Source organism: Cololabis saira, chromosome 12 (genome assembly GCF_033807715.1).
Source record: "Cololabis saira isolate AMF1-May2022 chromosome 12, fColSai1.1, whole genome shotgun sequence".
In the NCBI taxonomy this organism is placed as follows: domain Eukaryota; kingdom Metazoa; phylum Chordata; class Actinopteri; order Beloniformes; family Belonidae; genus Cololabis; species Cololabis saira.
In genome coordinates this window covers 22,425,544-22,446,568 of record NC_084598.1, presented here as the reverse complement: position 1 = coordinate 22,446,568, position 21,025 = coordinate 22,425,544, and the positions used below count along the sequence as shown (strand labels likewise).

Below are 21,025 nucleotides of genomic sequence, written 5' to 3'. Positions count from 1 at the left end.
GTCTCTGTAGTAACAGCATACACTGGTTTGTTTCTTGTGTTGTAGTTTTGGGTGTGAACTGGCATACCCAGCCTGTCCTGCCATGTGATGACATAAATAACAAAGGGAGTGAAACCCAGAGATTCATGCTTGGTCCAGCTTCCCCTCCATGTGTAGATTTCTCATGCAGCCACATAGGAAGAATCTGCCACAGCAGCCAAGCACAATATCCAGTAGGGAGGCAGCAGCCTGCTGGAGTCCACACAGAAGGAAGAATTCGTCTTGCTCCAACTCCACCACCAAGATCTACCGAGCAACCGCCATACCTGCACAAACTGATCTGAATATTAAAGGATCATCGTCATGCTTCCTGTAGTGCAGGTCATGGCTCTAAAAAGGGCATGCAATGGCTTGGGAGTGTTCAATGCCAAATGTGCACATCTGGATGCAGCTGCAGGTTGCCCACTAACGCCAGCAGCACCGCTGTGTCCACGGAGCAGATGGAGGTCATCAGCAGCCAAGGTAGCCCTGGGCAACGTCTTACTGCATGGGAACATTTTAATTTTGCATCAAACCTGAGAGCCTCAAACGTAAACCCATAAATACTGTTTAGAGGTTAGGATTGAGCAGTTTAATATAAAAATGTTGTAACCATGCACATATAATCAGGTTATGATGAATTTTGTTCCATAAACTGCAAAAATCTCTCATGAAGCCTTTTCAAGTGAAATGATGATTCAAACCTATAAAAGCGATCGTAACGAAGGCAAAATAAGCTTGAGTGTTGTTGAAGTACTAGCCAGGGCTTTTTTTGCTAGCTGTAACCCAGCACTGGCTGGGCGAGTAGGTAAGCAGGTTTATTATCCAATAATTAGAAGTTTGACCTTGGCGTGTCCTACTGAAGACACTGCATGCAGAATATGCACTTTCATCCTTGTCTGTGAACGTGGACAGACTTGAGGTTACAAGTAAATGCTCAGAACCACAAAACAAAACATAAAACTACAATTCATCAGGCACAACAAACTTTAAGAAAAAGAAAAGATAACATTTCAACCTTTTTTTTCCTGTAAAATAAAACTCAAAACCATCATATTTGTGGCAAACAAAAAAGGCCTTTAAAACAATCTCTGTGCAGTTCATGTCATTTATTACAAAACTGATAGAATAGATCAAATGAATAAACTGAAAAATTCAAAGACTCCATTGCAAATGTGTTTGACTCCCAAGACGACAGTACACGCATGATATGAAATGTTGATTAACATCACAGATGGGTCAGTGTTTCAGAAGTTCCTGCATGTAGACTGCATTCATGCGATAAGCTGCCATCCAGTTGTGAGCTAAATCATAATAGCCTTGGTATCCTTGCCCTTGAAAGTGCGACATAGAAGTGTAATAATCGTCCCAGGCTCTGTAGCAGGCTCTCCAGTACGCCTCAGAGCTACACTCGTCCTCTGTGTCCATGCAGCCTTCTTCATCCCTTTCTATCTTTGGATCGTGTTTCATCTTCTTTGAGAGCTTTTTATTCTTTTTCATCTTTTTTGATTCATCTCTGTAAGTCTTCGCTGGAGCTGTCTGATTGGTTTGCCCGCTTGCTTCAGTGCTTGCCACCGATTCACTGCTCTCAGAGTGAAACAAACCTCTGTCACTTGTTGAAGAGGAATCCTGGTCATATGTAGTGGGTGCAGGGGGGTTCTGCACTGTGGTTGTGGTTTCAGTCTGAAGTTTAGTGATAGCCTCCTTTTCAACTACCTTAGTCTGATCTGAGCCTCCCAAAGTCGCATCTTCTTCCATATCGGAGAGGGAACCAGAGGAACCACAGGCTGACCTCTGAGGTGAAGAGTTAGATTTGAACCAATCACAAGTTTGTGTTACATTTTCCTCTTCGTCTTCATGAAGTATGACAGATTCTCTGTGATTTTCACCATCTTCTTTGCCCCTGAACTCCCGGATGATCTCCACCGACCTCCCTAACCCTGTGGTCATGAACGCCTGGAAGTCTCGCTCTGCTTCGCCAAAGCTCATAAACCTTGGCGCACATTTCTTGAACGAGCTGAGAGGAGGAATCTTTGGCAGGGCATCTTGCAGCTCTTTTCGAGTTGGCTTCTGCAGCGCTACGTGTTCTCCTTTGGCAGGTGTATGCCTTACATTTTCTTCAGTGTGTAGTCCTTTCTCAGGTCCAGGGCAGGGTTTTTCTGGCTTCCTTTGACTTTTGTGCTTTGCAGCCTGCTCCACTTTGGGATGAGACACAGGGACTCTGGTCTTTGCATGCTTCTTTTCGGTTCTGGACAACAGCTGGGATACAGAGGCTGGAGTCGAGGCCTCTGTGCAGACATCCCAGTCACATGGCTCATCCATCAGGCTAGGCTGTAAGGTGGCTACAAAAGACAGGAAAACACCAGACTTACATTTCTTAGTTAACAATAAAAGGTTGAAAATATGTGAAGAATGTTACGGATGTACACTCACAAGGCAGAGCAGACAAATTGAGGCCACACTTCTGAGCGATGGCCATCATCTTGTTCTCTTCCTCACCATGGCAACAGTAGGTCACAGCCAACCCCTGAGTGCCTACAAACAATTGTGACAAGGACCCATATGATGACAGGAAAGGACTAAATGAGGGTGTAATAATTATGTATCATGGGATGGCAGGTGTGCCTGCATGAAAGCTAATTTTCAATAAACGCCACAGCACACGCCTTACGTCAAGATAATCACAATGAAATGCAGATGACTCGGTGCCTGTCGACCTTGCCAGGTGTTTCAAACCGGCTAAATCTTCAGAGATCAGGGCTAATCTTCAAAATTAAGATTAATGCAGTCAAGAAGAACCAAGCAATCATCTTTGGTCAAACACCATTCAGCAGCAGATTAGGGAGTAATAACACCAGGAGTTAATGGAGCAAAATAAAAAAAGATGGTAGGAAATTATTGTTCTTAATCTACTTTTGTTACCAGAAAACATGTTGATCTCAAATAGAGGATGATGCAGCTTCTCTACAAACAGTCTCTCATGCTGCAAGGTCATCAGCCACCTGTGATGCCAGACTGAGTGATGAGGAAAAAGCTAAATACCTCCATCTGCTTGGGACTTACCGAAACGTCCGGCCCGTCCAATCCTGTGCATATAGGTTTCCCAGTCTTGCGGCACGTCCAGATTTATCACTAGGTTGACTTTCTCTGCATCGATACCCCTGGAAGTCTGTTGCGGATTGGGGGAAAAAAAAAAAACCGAAGGGGGAAAATATTAATTTGCAGAGGTTGGTCTTGTTGGTTCACAGTAAACAGAGGATGCAAGCGAGACATGACACATGGGATGAGTTGCAACGGAAGATGTCTCACCAGGTCAGTGGAGATGAGAACCCTGCACTGGTACTGCTTCAGTTTTGACATCGCCTCCAGTCTCTGATCCTGACTCAGGCCACCTGCACACACACACACACTGCCTCAGTAAGTTTCACCTCATCAGCTGTGAGCAACTCTGAAATACTGCATGTATCATTTGAGTTTTTACTCATTTATAACTCCAACATTCATATTTAGGAAAATGCATATGATGTGCATTATTCACATTTTTATCCGAGCTGTAAACACATCAAGGATGCGAGTCTTAAGTTTGGATGGCGAAAAAAAAAGCCATTTCCTCAAGGTTGTCCATGCTTGTGCTAAAAGGCTGTTTTCTAGCAGCTTACATCTGTTATAGCCCTTAACTTCTCGTCACAATCTCCAGCTGCAAGTAAAATACAGCACCATTTCTTTAATAAGTTTATGGAATAAGTTTATAGGGTGTCAGAAATAATAAATGACTCGAGTCCAAAAGCAGCGAATAGAGAATTATAAGTATGTATTGAAATTTTAAATTCAATTTCTGATAACCGTTGAATGTTTGACATTCTGTTGCTGAACTGATTTATTGCTACAGATTACAGAAAAGCATTGTTACCACGTCACCTGATATACAAACAGAGGGTAAGCCTTTGGAGGACAGGATGTCTGCCAGGTGCTGAGCTCTGTGAAAGAAATCCAACAAGAATACATTTCAGAAATAAACAACAGATTTCAAATCTGACGTACAGTGTTTTTGTCTCTTGGGAATAAAAGCAATCAGCTGCTGTGAAGACGAGGGTAAACATTAAAGCCGTTGTTACCTTGTGTGCAGGTTGGAAAAAACCAAGGCTTGATTGAAGGGGATTTTACTGAACAGCTCGAGTAAATGCTGCACCTTCTCCTCAAAGACCTTGTGAGGGAGTGGATGGGAATGCACCAGCTTGTAATACTGCTTCAGACCTATCAGTGCAAACAGATAAGGTGCACGTCATTTATTTCACATTAGACTTTGTGAGGGAAAAATCAAGTCAGTATTTCTTGTTACCCATAATTTTAATTGACATTTTTAGAGTAAGGGACTTACTTATTTTGTGCTCCATTGCAATAAAAATGAACCTTTAACAAAATGACTTATCAGGCATTCGTTAAGCCGTGAGAGAAAATACGAACAGAGATTCTGACTGCGCGTTCACTTTTTATGTAGACGACACATGAACAGAACCGTGAACAAATTAAGAGAGCGGTCTGAAAAAGTTGTGCAATTACAAGTGAAACATAAACAAACCATTTACAAGAATTAAACTGAAACACAACTCAGAACAGCTGACTTAGCGAAACCTCACCTGAACTTAAACCGCTCTCATGATCTACATGGACTTAAAGGAAACAGATTTTCTCTTTTTCCTTTTACTAAAGAAAAGTCTAAAACATATCTTATTCCCCAGGGACAGACTACCAACTTCAAGCACATCTTTGCAGCTCTGAAATGGCGTTAGTTTTATGCTGCCAACTTCCTGTGTGGGGAAATTGGGTTATGCCACAATACCTGCAGATTTAAATTACTCACTGGCAGACAATTGTTTATATATCTAGTGTGCACAAAACAAGCTGACAGGTTTGTGTCAATGTCCAAGCTTTTAATTTGTTGTCACTTTAGAAACAAAAATCTTGTGTAAAAATCTTTTTCCCACAAGATGTCCATTTAATATGAAATTGATGTAAACACGTTGAGACAGAATGTAGAAGTGACTGCCATTAGGTTATGAACCCTCACTCTGCTGCCACGATGGAGTGAGGAATTATCGCACCACTTGAGCCTGTGAAGTCAGACAATAACATTTCGTCCATGGAACTGAACCGGAGCCATAATGACTCCCTGCATGGACTCCCTCTTCACAGTGTTGCTGTGAATAGCAGCATGTTGTGGTACATTCCCCTCATGTCCAAATGTCCCATTATTATTTAAAAAATATCTAAACACGATCCTCATACAGAGAAGTGTGTTTTCAACATCAGTGCTTCAGTCTGGCCAACATCAACCATCTCACATACTCAAGAACTTCCTGCCATGAACTATCCAGGCCTGTATTACTGTGGAAGTGTCAGACAAGTGCTATAACTGTCTAAATAAGTTTGTTTTTCCTGCTCAGCTTCCAGAGTATGAAAAGACGAGCTACCTTTCAGGCCCATGTCGCTTGGATTGAGTCTAACAAAAGTGGGCTCGTTCATGTAGCGCGTGAGGTGTTGAGCAAGGCTTTCTGGGTAGGTGGCAGAGAGGGCAAGCATCTGTTTGTTGACAGGCAGAGAGGAAAAGATCCAGCTGAGGAAGAATAGAAACATGGATCAATTTTAGCTTACAAGGAGTCTTTATAAATGTCTGAATGAAAATGCGTGCTTGCTACAGAAGCCTTCTGCTATAACATGACGTATTACATAATGGTGTATGACAATAGAAGCTGTGCCCCACTTACTTGATCTGGTCCTGAAAACTGCCCTCCTCCAGCAGTTTGTCTGCCTCGTCCAGGACAAACAGTCTGATGCTGGCGGTGGACAACATGCCCAGCTCAATCAGCTGCTTGATGCGACCTAAGTACAGAACATTGTTAACGAACATTATCAGCAGCAAAATGACAACATCGAGTATCCGACTACCGCTATCCATCCGGCCTCTTACCTGGTGAGCCCACAGCTATGTGGCACTTCTTCAGGTGGAATTTGTCTTGACTCACTGGTCTGCCCCCGATGAACACGTGGCACTCCAGACCCTCCATGGCACAGCCGATGGCCATCACCACTGAGTGGATCTGCACGGCTATTTCACGTGTGGGAGCCAAAACAAGAACCTGCGAGAGAGGAAAAAGCTTGTTGTTTGGTGTCAATGGTCACTTGCTGGGAACCGATTAAAAATAAGCAGCTGCTGGACAATTCCCAACACGGATCAACCCACAGATAATAAGATCACAGTGCAATAAAGTGGTGCAGCCTCAATCACACCAGCTGTTCCTCTGCTTCATCTATAATAAAAAAAAACATTCTTTTCCATTGATACTTTTGACAGTAAGCAGCTTAAACACATGAGATTAAGACCAACAAAACCAAAGTGATCATCACGTATGAACATCTGCTGTTAGCAAAAATAGAGTATTGGAGTGCACTTGCTTAAAGATACATGAAAGTTATTTACTTTTTCCAATAAATTAAGACGATCCCTGAGATCAAAAACAGGGGAAAGGTACATTTCTCTCCACATTTCACTCCTGTTCTTGAGCTCCAATGGAGTGAATCCACTCACCTGAGTAGCTGAATTCTCCAAAACCAGAGAGTCAAGGGCGATGGTACAGAACACACACGTCTTTCCCGTGCCGGACTTGGCTTGTACAATCAAATCTGAAACACAAGATGGACGGTGAGTCCTGCACAGCAAGTAACAACAAAAACAATCAGTTTCTAAAGTTAGTTTCACTTGACTGGGTCCAATCAGCTCACGATCTGCTGTCTGAATTCAAGTTCCTCACATTTATCAGGCAGTTTCCAGGTGTTAATTTGCCTTGCAGTGTCATTAACCACTCTCTGCATCACAGCGACAGGCGAGAGCCTTCAGTAGAGTCTCTGCAAGTGTGAAACTCCACCAGCAGGGATGCCGTTGCTGCAAAACTGTAACATACTGTAGCAGCACCAGCTGCACTGAGCGTTTACAGCATTGATGTGTCACTAACTGTAGTCTTTACAAACTGGACTGAGCATTGCAGCACCAAGTTCTCAAAAATATCAAGCGTAAAAAATGTTGGTTGCTCAGACAACTTTTTAGACTCAGATTATTGAAAACTGCACATGTACAAACTTGCAAACATTTTTTAATTTCATTTGCTAATTATTATTTTTTTTTAAAGATTTTTTTGGGCTCTAGTGGCCCTTTATTCAAGTTGCAGATAGGAAGGGGGTAGAGAGAGAGAATGGGGACGACATGCAGCAAAGGTGCGCAGGCCGGGATTCGAACCTGCGACCGCTGCAGGAGGAGGACTGTAGCCTCAGTACATGAGCCGCTGCTTAACCCACTGCGCCACCGAGCAGCCCCATTTGCTAATTATTTTTGGCAGACAAATACATTTTAGGTTTTTTAATTGCCGACATGTTTCGGCAATCCTTTCACCTTCATCAGTCACAAGATGGTGATAAATGACGGGTCACACACACCATCTTGTGACTCTGATGAAGGTGAAAGGATCGTTGAAACAAGTCGTTAATTAAAAACCTACATGTATTTGTCTAACAAAAAGAATTAGAAAGTTAAATTGTAAATCCATAGACAAAATGAACTTCATTAAATCATGAACATTTTAGTTTGATAATAAAAATGGGTTATTTCATAATTTTACAATATTCAGAAGTAAAGGCAGTTTAACACAGTTTCCCTCTCCTTGTGCTTTTATCTCATCACTCATAACTGCAAGGGTTCTGAAAACTCACTCCATAAACTGATCATCTAGTTCAAAATGTATAGCTCCACACATTTTGTCATGCATTTTCGCACAGTGTGACGCATACCAATGACTGATTATCTAAGCTCGAATGATAAAACATTTCTAAAAATATAGTTCATTGTTTTGTGTTTTTAGTTCCAATGGTGATACAAGAAACATTAAAAATTATGACTAAGCAATAACGTTTAAAAAAAATAAAACAGTTGATACATTATATGTCCAACGAGGCAGGAGGGCCCTCCAGGACTTCAGAAGTATGCGTCAGATCATAAAACGTTTTACATCTCAGATTGATGGCATCAAATCCTTTTGCAAGCCATCCCCGACAGAATCAAAGGAAAACACCGTTCATGTGACAAACAGGAAGGAGAAACCAGAAATATAACGAAAAATGGCTGATTCAGTCTGGTGCAGGGGTGGGGAATCCTGGTCCTGCATGTTTTAAATATTTCCCTGCATCAACACACCTGATCTTAATTTATGGTCATCATCAACTTGTCATCCAGGTCTGCACAAATCTGTTGTACATATGACGCAGTCTTTTGTATCAAGATGTGTTGAAGCAGGGAAACATCTAGAAGATGCAGGACTCTCTAAAACCAGGGTTCCTCACCCCTGATCTTGTGCATACATTACCACAAATTAATCCATTTGTCCTTGGGTATAAACAGTGCGGCTGGCATTAAAAATACAACAAAATGCTGGAAGTAAACTTAATTTGTTTTTTACTGTCACTAACATTTTCCAATCCAGTCTACTGGTTCTTTAAGAGGATTTGGCTGTATGATATATACAATAATAAATTAACAGTCAACACCCTTTAGTATGAGTCTTCAGCTTTTGGCCTTCAGTAAATATTCTTAAAGTCTACAGGTTTATATTTTTATAGGGCAGCTCACTGAGCGATCACAACACAACTAAATAACGTTTTGTCTACAATGGTGTAGATGAGTGGTCTTCAACCCTGGTCTTCAGGACCCCCTGTCCTGCATGTTTTAGATGCTACCCTGCTTCAGCGCACCGTGATACAAAGGACTGTAATTTTTTATTTTTTTTTTGAAAATTCTTGAATTTACAAACAAACAAGGCACATCAAAGCTGCCACGTACCACGCACATTAGAAAAGTCCTGTACTGAGTGGACAAATGAATTAAATACAAAAAAAAGCTTAAATTAAATAAATACATTTTCTAAACATCATAAATATCATGACAGAATAATGACAAATAAAAAAGAAAACGAGGATAAAAGTACATTTGCAGTTATAATTTCCTTCTGGTAGGGTTATACATCCTTTCAATCAGAATCTATGAATTATAAGTATAAATTCAAAGATTATATAAATTTGTTCGCAGATTTGAAGATACATTCTTTTGTCTAAACCAGAAGGACTGTCATTAACACACTTGTCCAGGGCCTGGACTCCAGGTCTGGATGACAAGCTGATGACGCCCATTAATTAGAATCAGGTGTGATGATGCAGGGAAACATCTAAAACATGCAGGACAGGGTTGAAGACCACTGGTGTAGTAGATATTTATAATAAACCAAAACTGAGAACACGAGTGCACCTCTTCTAATGGACGTTACTAGTTTAAAAAGTAAATGTCTTTGTCTTCATTTGTCTTGAAAGCATGCCGACTACCGAGACTGGAGCACAGCTGTGTTTAACCGAGGGGAAAAACCTGCCTTTGAGCAGTTTGCGAACAGATACAGCCGGTGTTCTGCCATTTTCTGCTGCTTTGCCAAAAAATACTACCTAATGGTTTTCTACCTTTGTAGAGCTACAATTTTACTGTGTTTTACTCCCTAGCCCACTTCCTTTCCACCAAGTGGCCGTCATTGTAAATAAGAAATTGTTCTTAATGACCTGCCTGGTTAAATAAAGGCGAATGACTGAATGAATATCAAATAAAGCGATAGAATTGTTTTGTTTTTTTTTCCTCTTTGTCGTATAATGTTCACAAAGTGTAATGCAATTCATGTCATGGGTAGTGTATTTTGAAGGATCAGATACTCAACATCCCATATTATCAATTTTACATGCAATCAAACTTTTAAAATCGACTGTGCGCATGCGCAGAACCACCAAGCAGCATTTCTCGACAGGTAGCAAGGATCGGCAGAACACCGGGCACCCACCCAGCCCGCAGCGGCCCAGCGGGATCGCCTTCAGCTGGATCGGAGACGGCTTCTGGAAGCCCGAGCAGGACAGGCCGTCCAGCACGGCCTGCGACAGCAGCAGCGAGCTGAAGTCGATCCCCTCCGACGGAAGCACATCGTCCGTCCGAGTCCGCGTCTCGATGTCGTGGGCTGTCTTGCTCCTGGAGGACGCCATGTTTGCGGGACTGTTTACATCACGACACTGACGTTTTAAAAGAACGGAACGAAATAGTGTTACCGCCCTCTGGTGGCGGGGAGCGGAACAACGTCGTCTGCCCATTAAAAACACGTACAGGACTGTCTCAGAAAATTAGAATATTGTGATAAAGTTCTTTATTTTCTGTAATGCAATTAAAAAAACAAAAATGTCATACATTCTGGATTCATTACAAATCAACTGAAATATTGCAAGCCTTTTATTATTTTAATATTGCTGAGTATGGCTTACAGTTTAAGATTAAGATTCACAGAATATTCTAATTTTTTGAGATAGGATATTTGAGTTTTCTTAAGCTGTAAACCATGATCAGCAATATTAAAATAATAAAAGGCTTGCAATATTTCAGTTGATTTGTAATGAATCCAGAATGTATGACATTTTTGTTTTTGTAATTGCATTACAGAAAATCACAATATTCTAATTTTCTTAGACAGTCCTGTAACTAGATCAAGACTCTGTCTGTATCTTTTTTTACATACTTGGCATTTTAATAAATTGCAACGTGATGATTCATTCTATCATTTTACAGCTGATAGTTGACTCTTTTATTTCATTTCATTTTTATTGTTTGCTGTATATTACTCATATAATTACTCCTCCTTTATTATGTCATTCCTTCCTGTTTTGTTTTACCATTTTCACATCAATGGAACTGATTATTCTCATACTGGCCATGTGGTTAATACGAAGTCCATGAGTGGGTGGAATGGGAGGGAATAGGGTCTGGGGATTAAGTGTTTCTGTTGAAAAAAAGAAAGAAAAAGGAAATGGATACAGATTGCATTACTGTCAATATGTATTTTGCCTGGATCCAATAAAAAATATTGAAAAAGTGTATTTATATAGCACATTTCAGCAACAAGGCAATTCAAGGTAGGGAAAATTTAAAAAAAAAAACAACACTTTGCTAAAACTAGTTTTTGCTTGGGCAAAGCACCATGTAACTTTCAGCTTTTGTTGAGTTTGGCGGCTCCTTTGGACAAAAGCGGTAGTGCTTTACCAGTAGTGTGGAAGGGTTCCTACGATGCTCCTCGAAGTTACATAGTGTCAGTGAAGGCGATACAGACCCCTTGAGCCATGACAGAAGTGTCATTAAACCTGTTGTAAGTTGATGTACCATCACAATGACTCTGGAAGTATGATATTAAGGTGGAAAAGTTACATTGTGCTACTTTAAGGTTTAAAAAAAATCCAAAACTGTGATGAGAAAGGCCCAAATGAGTAACATAATCCTAAACCATTTATAACCTTATAATTGATTCAATTTACTATAATTTAATTGTTAATAATTTTTAACCATTATGGAAGTTGTAGTACAGCACAAAGTACTAAGCTAAAGCTTTTTTTGAATGGTGTCATCATTTTTATGTGAATTATGTTTTTATGCCTACAGTAAACACAAAAAATTGAGTTAACATCATTGTAATCAGGATGGATATAATTAATCCATATGGTACTGACCAAGAAGTGCAGAAATACATGGAGATATATATGTTAAAATTCATATTATGTTCCTGAGTACCTGCTTTATGACTCTCTGCCAACCCCGTGACTGGTCGCATTTTCAACATTCAATATTTCAACTGTTTTTGCTTGCTCTTTTTGTTTTTAAAAAAAGGCAGTTTACAACATCCAGACTTGTTTGTAAGGGTTTATAGAGCGTGCTGTAAGATACAAGTGAAAACGAACTCACTTGTCAAACGTCTGCTTGCATATGTGTCTGAATGTTGTAGCTGAGACGTTTCATAATGTAGTGAACAGTATAAAGTTGCCATTTATGTTCCTAATTGTTAAATGAATTTGGCAGTAAAGAAATTGAAATGTCTTGCCTGTAACAATAAACATTCATGACATTACAAACAGTCTAATAGTTTTATTGGCCACTATTTGGTGTTCATATCTCCCCTCAGGGTCTCTGCTCAACCATGCTACACACTCCTCACACACCAACAGACGTCCGTCACATTTATATGATCATTGTGGCTTTTATTGACTCAAAGAAAAAGGAAAAAAAAGGGAAAGAAACATGAAGACATGATAACTCATTGTAACCTTTCTGGATATTAAATAAAAAAATGTATCAAAGATCAATGCAGCAAAGTTTCAAAGTTTGATCATTCAGTCAATTCCATCTTCCTAAAAAGAAAAACACAAATCAATCACACCCATCTCATTTCCATGGCTTTTTTTTTTATTGATTACAGAAATATTGCTATGACTTTCAATAAAGAAAAGAAAAAAAACCCAGAATGTGAATAGCTGTATCAAACCTGTACACTTTTGTATATACAGAGTGAGGGATTATCTATGTACATGCTACATACCGTCACACTCTGGGGGAATAAGTAGTCCTTCTGACAGGCACACAAGTGGGATCGCTTCAGTCTTTCTGAATATCAGTTTAGAGAAAGCTGAAGAACTGACCCGCACTCAGTGCCTGAGGTACAGGGAACTCCAGCCTACGCTCACGGGCCTTCCTACCGATACAGTACATGTTGACATGTCAGCTGATTGGTCTGTGAAACAGTTGTGTGCTTAGAGGACTGACATTTTGGTCCTCTTGTTTCTGGCAGCCTGGAGTGATGACAGTGCAGTCAGAGATGTTGCAGCCCGGTTAGACGGGCCGCCCAACAGCATCTGATTTCCTGCTGAAGTTGAGTCAGATTTATGTTACGAGCTACCTGGTCCCTGCCAGCATGTCACACCGTGGCTTTACAGCGTGTTTCTCATTGTCTTCGTGTTATTTTTGGTACATTCTCCAGGTGATAATGTGTTTCTTTTATTTGTACTTTTTTTTTTTGGTGTAAAAATTATATAATAAGGTTATGTCCCATGCAAAATATAAAGGAGGTATTCCTTTTTCTGCAGCAGCTATTTCACATACCAATTAAAAAAAAACATGTGCTTAGTACAGAAACATGCTTAACGAGATGACCAGAAAGGACATGGGTAAGGTAGTCTCTCAACAGCGACATGATGGTCAAATAATAACGAGAGAATGACACCAAAGACTGACTCTTCTTCTGTCAAGGGATTCACACCATGATTTGCTCTACTGGGGAGACATACACGACCATCTGCGCCTTCAGAGCGTTCACAAAACAACACAAGCAATAAGTCCTGAGCTCAAGGAATGTGCAACACGTCCACAGTCAGCCGCCCACCGTTGAGACTGAGAACAGCATCCTGGAATTATCATTGCTTCTGACAAAGGAAAACTCATGATCGTATATACAGGTTTTTATTTCTTTTTCTTGTTTTGTTTTTTTTTTTTTGTTAAAGAAAAGGAGTGGGGGAAAAATGCACAGAGTTGGACACAAGATGGGAGGGTTTGGATGATCTACCTTTGTTAAAGAGGTAAAATCAGGTGCAAAGAGACCAGTTGAACACCTGTACGTCAGACAACAAATTGAGACAAGTTCTCGGTCAAGGCAAAAGAGGAGGGGGGTGTCTAAGAACAAGCAGGTGAGGATTTGTACACATCCTTTACTTCTGTCCTTACGTCCTTTTTGTGTATTGAACAACATCGTTTTGTAGTGTAGTGCTGTTTACAGCTTTATGAATGTGTAAGAAATGTCTGCTTCTGGTGTGAGGACTGAAACATGTTTCTAATTGTAGAGTACTTTAGTAGTGCAACTGTCTGTCCAATTTCTGTGGTTACTGAGCCGTTGTTTATTTCTGCTTTGTCAATTTGAAAAAAAACATCATTCAGGTACTTTTAATCCTGCTCTGCTTGACGGGTTGATGAGGTAACATAAAGACAGCCACCCTGACCTCTGCTGGACAATAAGGTGCAAAGGTTTATCTCTGTAAACTTCAATGATTTACACACTCATCATTTTTCAAGTGAATCATCAGCGTGACTGAGTGTGAGACAGATAGAAAAGGATAGAGAATGAGAGAAAAGGGCTGAGAGAGAGAGAGAGAGAGAGAGAGAGAGAGAGAGAGAGAGAGAGAGAGAGAGAGAGAGAGAGAGAGAGAGAGAGAGAGAGAGAGAGATCATGTAATAAAGGGTCAAGAAGTTAGGCAAAGGTTTGGGACTGAGGTACAATACTTAAGAGTTTGGATTCAGGCTGAGGCATGTTATGAAAAGCAGACTTCTACAGCTCAGTCTATGTATGTACAACAATAGTCTGAAAAACACATAAGAGGGCAATAAGGGCCACATGTTTCTCTTCTTGCCTCCGACTTGTGTTGATTTCTGCACCTTCTTCCACACGCCTCACCAATACAGCAAGTTCTGCTTTAAAACAGCTCACGTCCTAATGCCGCCCTCTTCTGGGCAGCAGTGGTTGTAGCAGCAAGGAGAATCATATAGTCTCCCACTTTTCTTCCAGCATCACGCACATTTTTTTTTTTTTCATTTTTTTTTTCAGCTGTTCATCTTTTGGGGGTTTGGGCTGAGTTTTTAAGTTTTTAAGTTTGAATCTGTCAGCTGTATATTTCTGTGGTTTTTGTTAACACGTTTTCTGTATGTGTGTTCATGTCTCCGGTATGACTGTGTCTTTATGTGGCAGGGTGTGCGTCACTCCTTCAGTTCGTGTGTGGCAGGGTCAGTGATCCTACGTCTGACAAGACAGCTGCATGTGTCACTGTCCTCCTCGTCTCATCGCCCCCGCCAGCACTAAAACAACACACTCTGCCTCCTGTTCTTCCCCTGGGCTGAGAGAGACAGACACAGAAGAGAAAGAGACACGTGAAAATACATTTTGGATTCATTTGGGACAAACAGACCTCAACTTACACCTGCAAATTTCACTGCACACCACAAACACAAGCACACAACGTGGCCAAAAATACTGGACACACAAGGCTGCAACAATGTGGGTTTCAATTCATTATATTTTTGATTAGTCAACCTTCTGCTAAGTTAATTATTCACAAAATAGTGGAAAATCCCTTTTAAAATTCCCGGAGGCTATAGTTCTGGCACTTCCCCGTTCATGAATACTAAAAGATTATGGTCATAATAAAATCCATTTTTACTGAACTTAATTAATGATTACACTTTTACAGTAGTGTTGATATTCTGTGTAATTATGTATCAGTTATTACTGATACTATTAATATCAGTCAAATTAGTATCAGATACAATTAATATTGTTGCAGCCCTTGATGCACAAACATTACAAACATTTTTGGTACTACTAGATCAAACAACTAAAAAATATCCTCACGTGGGTTATAACATTTTTTGACAGCTTTAGAGACGTGTTAGATCAGCCTAATAGTTTTATTTGGAATTGGTTTAGTAAGGCGAGATAGTGACAAGGACAGAAAAGGTCTGAATTATACCCAACTTGATAAACTCATATTGTTTTTTTGTACTCAAAACCTCTTTTAGTCGGGACAAAGTGGCCATAACTTTATAGAGTTTTTTTTCCAGGAATACAAAACAAATAAAATGCACATCTGTGGATATTAACGCAAAAATTCCAGACAATGCATTTGTTAACATAAGACTGGAAGCTCAGAAGTACAAAGAAGTGCAGGTTTTTGTCCATATAGTGTATATCAGAGGAAAGAAAACGCTGGTCTCACAGTAATTTACTTCTCTGTGTGGCGTTGTCTTACGTTTCCCATACTTACCAATAATTGTAAAATATAGCAATAAAACTGTAAAATACTCATATGCATGCCAAGGAAAAAAGCAGCCAAGCAAACGCACTCTACACACAACCGCCACTTACAGGCTCATGAAAAGGTTACATCTCTCGTTGGAGAAACCTAAACAGGACTGCAGGCAAAAACAGTCACATGACTCCCAGTTCTCCGTTCACAATCTTTGCTTTTAAAGATATAATGTTGCTCCATTGAGCCCTGAAATCAACACCTCAACGCTGGGTTTGTCTCACAGGATTAGGTAGGTGAAAGCTGAGATGGTGCTTGTAGGTACACGGTCTGAGTTTAGTGGGAGGAGGGAGGGCGGAATGAACTACGCTAGTTCAACTACCAATGGATGAAATTCAATTTATAAAGACAAAAGGATGAACGTTGAACCAGAAATAAATAATTATGGAGTTTTAAGACTGATTGATACTGCTTTGCTAAAGCTACGCTGTAGCACCTCAGTCCAAATGTCTTGTATATAACGATGGACGAAGCATGAGGTCACGTGACCCATTCTCTGAAGCCCGGGTTTGAAGCACTTCCTGCAGCCATGTTGTTTGAGAAGCCGACAGGAACACGCCCGCTGCATCTCAATCTAAGCTAACTTTGGTCCCAGCTCCTTCAGCCGAATCCTGCCGAATCATCCGCAGAGCTGCCATCGGACGTTTACAGCAGGATATACCATTTAACATATTGACTCGACGGCGAAATTAAAAAAAACAGTCTCCGTTTAGCTGATACAAATGGGCGGTTGCTTCCCTAAACGCTATAGCATGACAATCATGAGGAAGTGATAACGGCCAGCCATTGACTGAGCCGACTGTCGATTCACTCATAATAAAACTAAATTTAATGCTTTAAATTCTCCTGGCATGGTAAGAAATCCAAATTATTGAGGACAAAAATATTTTTTGAACCAGGCTGGTAATACGTGTATTTATGCCTTTGAATTGGACTTTTTAACACAGAGTGAAAGACTTACTTTTGGAGCCGCTATCGGTCGGTCGAGGAACTGCAGCGAATTTTAATTCCACATGAACCTCAACCCAGAAGTAGCGTCAACAGTGAAGTATAAATCAGACTTAAATTCAGGGATTGCAATGAAGGACGTGGAATGTGGTGGTATTTAGTGAAGTTTAACACGTGTGAGAGTCATATGTAAAGTAGGATTGCAACATAGACAAAGTTCTGATAGATAAGAAGAAAGAGCAGTCAAACAGTAAAAGGAGAAGGAGAGCTAAACAGAAGACGGACAGAGCGAAAGAGACAGTATTTACCAGAATGGTAGGGGCCACTCAGCCAGTGGAAGTGGAGGAGAGATTGTGACTCTGAGTCCTGGGATTGGCTGCGTCTCTCTGGAAGTACTGCGAGGGTGCAGAGCCTAGCTTATGGGCCATCGCTTTTTAGGTTTAGGGAAAGGGGAAGGTTGGGAATGTCGAGGTGTTGTGGAGGAGTTGGAGGCGGGTACACAAAGGAGATTAGAGAAAGGATTAAGGAGACAATGAACAGAGAAGAATAAGAAGGCATGGGTACCACAGAGAAGGGACAGTTCTTCAGAAACACAACATGGAGGCAACGAAAGCAGAAAAAACACACGTACACAGACCAAGACTATGACATAAGACAGGAGCGCTGAAGTTAACAGTAGAAAATGTTGGAAGCACAACAGGAATGCAGGGTTAATGTATGCATATGCTTGGACAAAGATAATAGTCTGCAGCTGCTTTCTAATAGTGCTACGCCTTCAGTCTTTCTCAAGATAAATTGAAAAACCTTGATAGCTAATTAGTTGATGAATAGACTGATATAAGATTAGCTCTTGTGGTTGGCTGACTGACAAAGGCTAAATAGATCTGCTCACTCGCTCACTGGCAAAATGTGTATAAGCTTTATACATTTAAGACAAGCACAATCAAACCCTGAGTCTGGTGGTTCACTAAAATCAAAATGTGATGGAAGTAAAGTCAAGGTATCATCAAGGTATTTAACGTTCATTACGTAGGGATCATGACATTTGCAACAAAACATCCACGTTTTTCTGATTTTTGTTTGGAATATGAGTCACTGACACATTACATACAAATAATCAATGATAGTTGGACTTTTTGTCCAGCACTGACCTAAAGCTTCAGCTTAATATTGCTTCATAGTACATAACGACAGTATGCTGTGGTATTACTGGGACGGTGGGTTTATGTACATAGCAGAAGCACAAACCGTCTACTGGTTGGTACTGTTTGTGACACGACCACACGCTCCAAAAGAAACATGAGAGCGAAGAGGAGGAAGATCAGGGAAAGGTTTTTTTTCGTCCTATTTGTGTGCAAGATTCATAATTGTTTTCTGGGGTTCTTTTTCAATCCGGGTAAACTTACTTGACTCTGGGTGGACTGAAGATCTCTTTCCTAGGTCTCTCTGAAGCTGAATGCCTTTTACAGAGAAGATTGATGCAGCTAAAATAAAAAAGTAAAAAACAACAACAAAGCACGGGGCTGGTGAGACATACTGTACTTTAGAGGATAGGTGGATATTTACGTCATACTTCTGTACTCACTATCAGCCAGTGTTAGAACCTGCTCCCCGAGACTCCTGAAGTACGAGTGTTTGAGAGCGTCCTCAGCCGATACGCGCTTCTTCGCTTCAAACTAGAGACACGCAGAAATACGGCCATGAACGTTTCATCCAGACCATTCGATGTGCCCACCATATTGGTGCAGTCATAATCAATAAACAGCAATTTACTTGTAATTAATTTACCTGTAAGAGCTTTGCAAGCAAGTCATGACCATCGCTGTCTATTCTGTAACAGGAACCGAAAGAATAAATGAGAGCAGGATGAAAAGTGAGTTAAAATTCTGATCTAAACTGTACAGAATGGTTTCTCATGTTTTAATCCTGCAACTAATGGTATTCCAGCTAAAATATGACAAATGCTTAATCTACAAATACACACACACACACACACACAGCTCTGCCTACCTGGGTGCGTGGTTGACGAGCGGCTCTGCGTGGTAGTGGGGGAAATTGTAAGTCTTAAACTCTTCACTGGTGGTGATGCCAGGCCAAGTCTCATCTGTGGGAGTACCTGTTGAACATAAAGAGGGTCAGGGACACATGCAGAGTTTCCACGGACACAAATGCACCAAACAGCAACACGGCATGAACCGAGACTCATCCAGGTTTCACTAAAGTCCCACCGAGGATGCGGAATATGAGGTGAAGCTCATCCTCCACGGTCGATCCAGGGAAGAGAGGTCTGCCTGTGATCATTTCGTAAAATATACAGCCCACACCCCTGGAAGAAGGACAGAAACAAGGAAAGTACATTTTGGTGCAAATATAACACAGAAATAGATTGAAATCTTTAAAATGTCACTCATTCATTAATATTATACCACAAGTTAAATTCAAGCAGCGGACTTGCAGCATTTTGGACCGAGCTTACTGACTGGCATTCTTGTACATTTATTAACAAATTTAGCCAAAAACATAGCTCAAGACAGTAAAGTATATTTTACATTGGCTGTCCTGTTTGGAAAACGGGAATGGACTTTGATGACTTTATGCATAATACATTTCCACATAGTTTTATAAACTGATAAGAAAATGGATTACAATCGATTACATTGCTTTTAGCTTGTAGACTAATGAATAAGTAATGTATACTTATTTATTAGTCTAAAAGCTTTCCAAAACTAGAGGTCTGTCTCATTACATTTGGAGGAATTTGAAACCTTCACGAAACGCAACGCAGACACGGTGTCGGATGAAGTTCCTCCCACATCTAAGTGAGGAACAACTCATTTTTCGCTGCTAATAAACCTTTGAGACTTTTTGATAAAACGGGATATATGTGTGCTGCTTCAGTAGGAATAAGGGAAAACAGTGAAATGATGAGATACAGTAAAGTCTTCTTGTGGATCGAGTGTTTCCCACTGGTAAGAAAGTTATTTAGATACCAGATTTAAGCTGCTAAAATGTAATAAGCGGATATCATTTTAACAGTACTTACACTTTTGTTGTTTTTTTTTGGAATATGGGCAAATGCTATAACTCATTTGTGTCTGAACTGAGACCACGACCCTGCTTGCACATAGATTACCTTTGTAAGAGATAACTTGATCTGTTGTAAAGTAATATGCTGACACAACTATTTCTATTTTTTTTTTTTTTTTTAGATTGATACTGGCGCTGTGACACAAAACATATTCCTCTCCAGTAAGAGTTTCTTTCAGAATAAAGAATAAGATGTTCTTGTAATGAGCATAGAAGGTTAAAGTGGTCACTTTAGGGACATGAGGAGCAGTGTCTGAACCAGCAGAATCAAAAATATCCATAAAATCAACTGTACCCTACTTAATCCTGAATGACTTTTGTTATAAATGGAAGAATTTGGATTTAAATCTGGTAAATTGTCAGAACTATTTGGGATGGATGGGTGATTGTTATCTGAAAATATTAACGTATGGTTCAAAATGGAAAACAAAACCCTTTATCATGTTTTAAAGGGAAAATTGTTGTTGGTTGGCTACCGGGTGAATACCAGCGGACTCATTTCACTTTCTTTTAGTCTACAGGTCAATCTTGTCTCCCCCGTATGGTGGAGGCGCAGTCACATGGCTCTGCGGCAAAGTGAACATTTACGTTGCTACATCTAAGGTCATGCTTTGATCACAGGTCAGAAACTCCCGTCACAGACAATTAAGGACTGAATCAAAACACAGGCCTGTAAACAAACCCAAATGTACAGGTAGGTCAATAATTCAATGTGCTTATGGGGGCAAAAGAAATTCAAATATATAATTACGTCTCAACTATCAGTACAGATGAGCTAAGTTTAAAAATAAACCTCAGCCTCTGTGAGAAAAAGATCAACAGTGGTAGTATTGATGATTTTCACAGTATTTGCAGTTCTTGCTCACCACATATCAATAGGAGTCGAATATTCGGTGGAGCCCAATAGGACATCTGGAGGTCGGTACCATAATGTCACAACTTCATTTGAGTAGGTCTTCGTGGGCACAGACTTCGCCCGAGCCAAACCTGAATTCCAACACAGAAAGGGACACTAAATTATTATAATATTGCCTCTATTTCAGTGCTGTAGGCAGGGCACTGTGAGTTCAGATTGTAAAAAGAAACAAAACAAAAAGCCCTATCAAAACTGTTGTTGACCTTTATAATACACTCACACCACTCACCTCAAGGCACTCACCACTTTATTAAGTATACCGGGTGT

The 21,025-nt window shown here is 40.3% G+C and overlaps 2 protein-coding genes across 10 annotated transcripts in view; both read right to left on the bottom strand.

The window, feature by feature from the left end:
- Window positions 1-1,112: 1,112 nt before the first annotated feature.
- Window positions 1,113-10,144, bottom strand: ddx20 (DEAD (Asp-Glu-Ala-Asp) box polypeptide 20). Its single transcript, XM_061734930.1, has 11 exons — window positions 9,936-10,144; window positions 6,605-6,699; window positions 5,987-6,155; window positions 5,784-5,898; window positions 5,490-5,632; window positions 4,134-4,272; window positions 3,937-3,995; window positions 3,328-3,410; window positions 3,082-3,187; window positions 2,452-2,553; window positions 1,113-2,360 (listed from the first exon to the last, which is right to left on the bottom strand). Exons 1-11 carry the CDS (start codon window positions 10,129-10,131, stop codon window positions 1,258-1,260), a joined length of 2,310 nt encoding a protein of 769 aa, XP_061590914.1. The 5' UTR covers window positions 10,132-10,144; the 3' UTR covers window positions 1,113-1,257.
- Window positions 10,145-12,344: 2,200 nt separating this feature from the next.
- The window catches only part of LOC133457115 (cyclin-dependent kinase 17-like), a 47,389-nt gene continuing 38,708 nt past the window's right edge, over window positions 12,345-21,025 (bottom strand). For 5 of the 9 annotated variants that reach the window (XM_061736016.1, XM_061736018.1, XM_061736022.1 and 2 more), the window contains 8 exons: window positions 20,709-20,829; window positions 18,984-19,081; window positions 18,766-18,871; window positions 18,544-18,586; window positions 18,341-18,431; window positions 18,162-18,239; window positions 17,064-17,185; window positions 12,345-14,838 (listed from right to left, as the gene is read on the bottom strand). In XM_061736016.1, the coding sequence (XP_061592000.1) occupies window positions 17,082-17,185; window positions 18,162-18,239; window positions 18,341-18,431; window positions 18,544-18,586; window positions 18,766-18,871; window positions 18,984-19,081; window positions 20,709-20,829 (641 nt within the window). In that variant the 3' untranslated portion in view covers window positions 12,345-14,838; window positions 17,064-17,081. Of the gene's footprint in view, window positions 14,839-15,866; window positions 15,914-17,063; window positions 17,186-18,161; window positions 18,240-18,340; window positions 18,432-18,543; window positions 18,587-18,765; window positions 18,872-18,983; window positions 19,082-20,708; window positions 20,830-21,025 lie in introns of all 9 variants that reach the window. The other 4 variants (XM_061736019.1, XM_061736023.1, XR_009783837.1 and 1 more) reach the window with 3 other exon arrangements.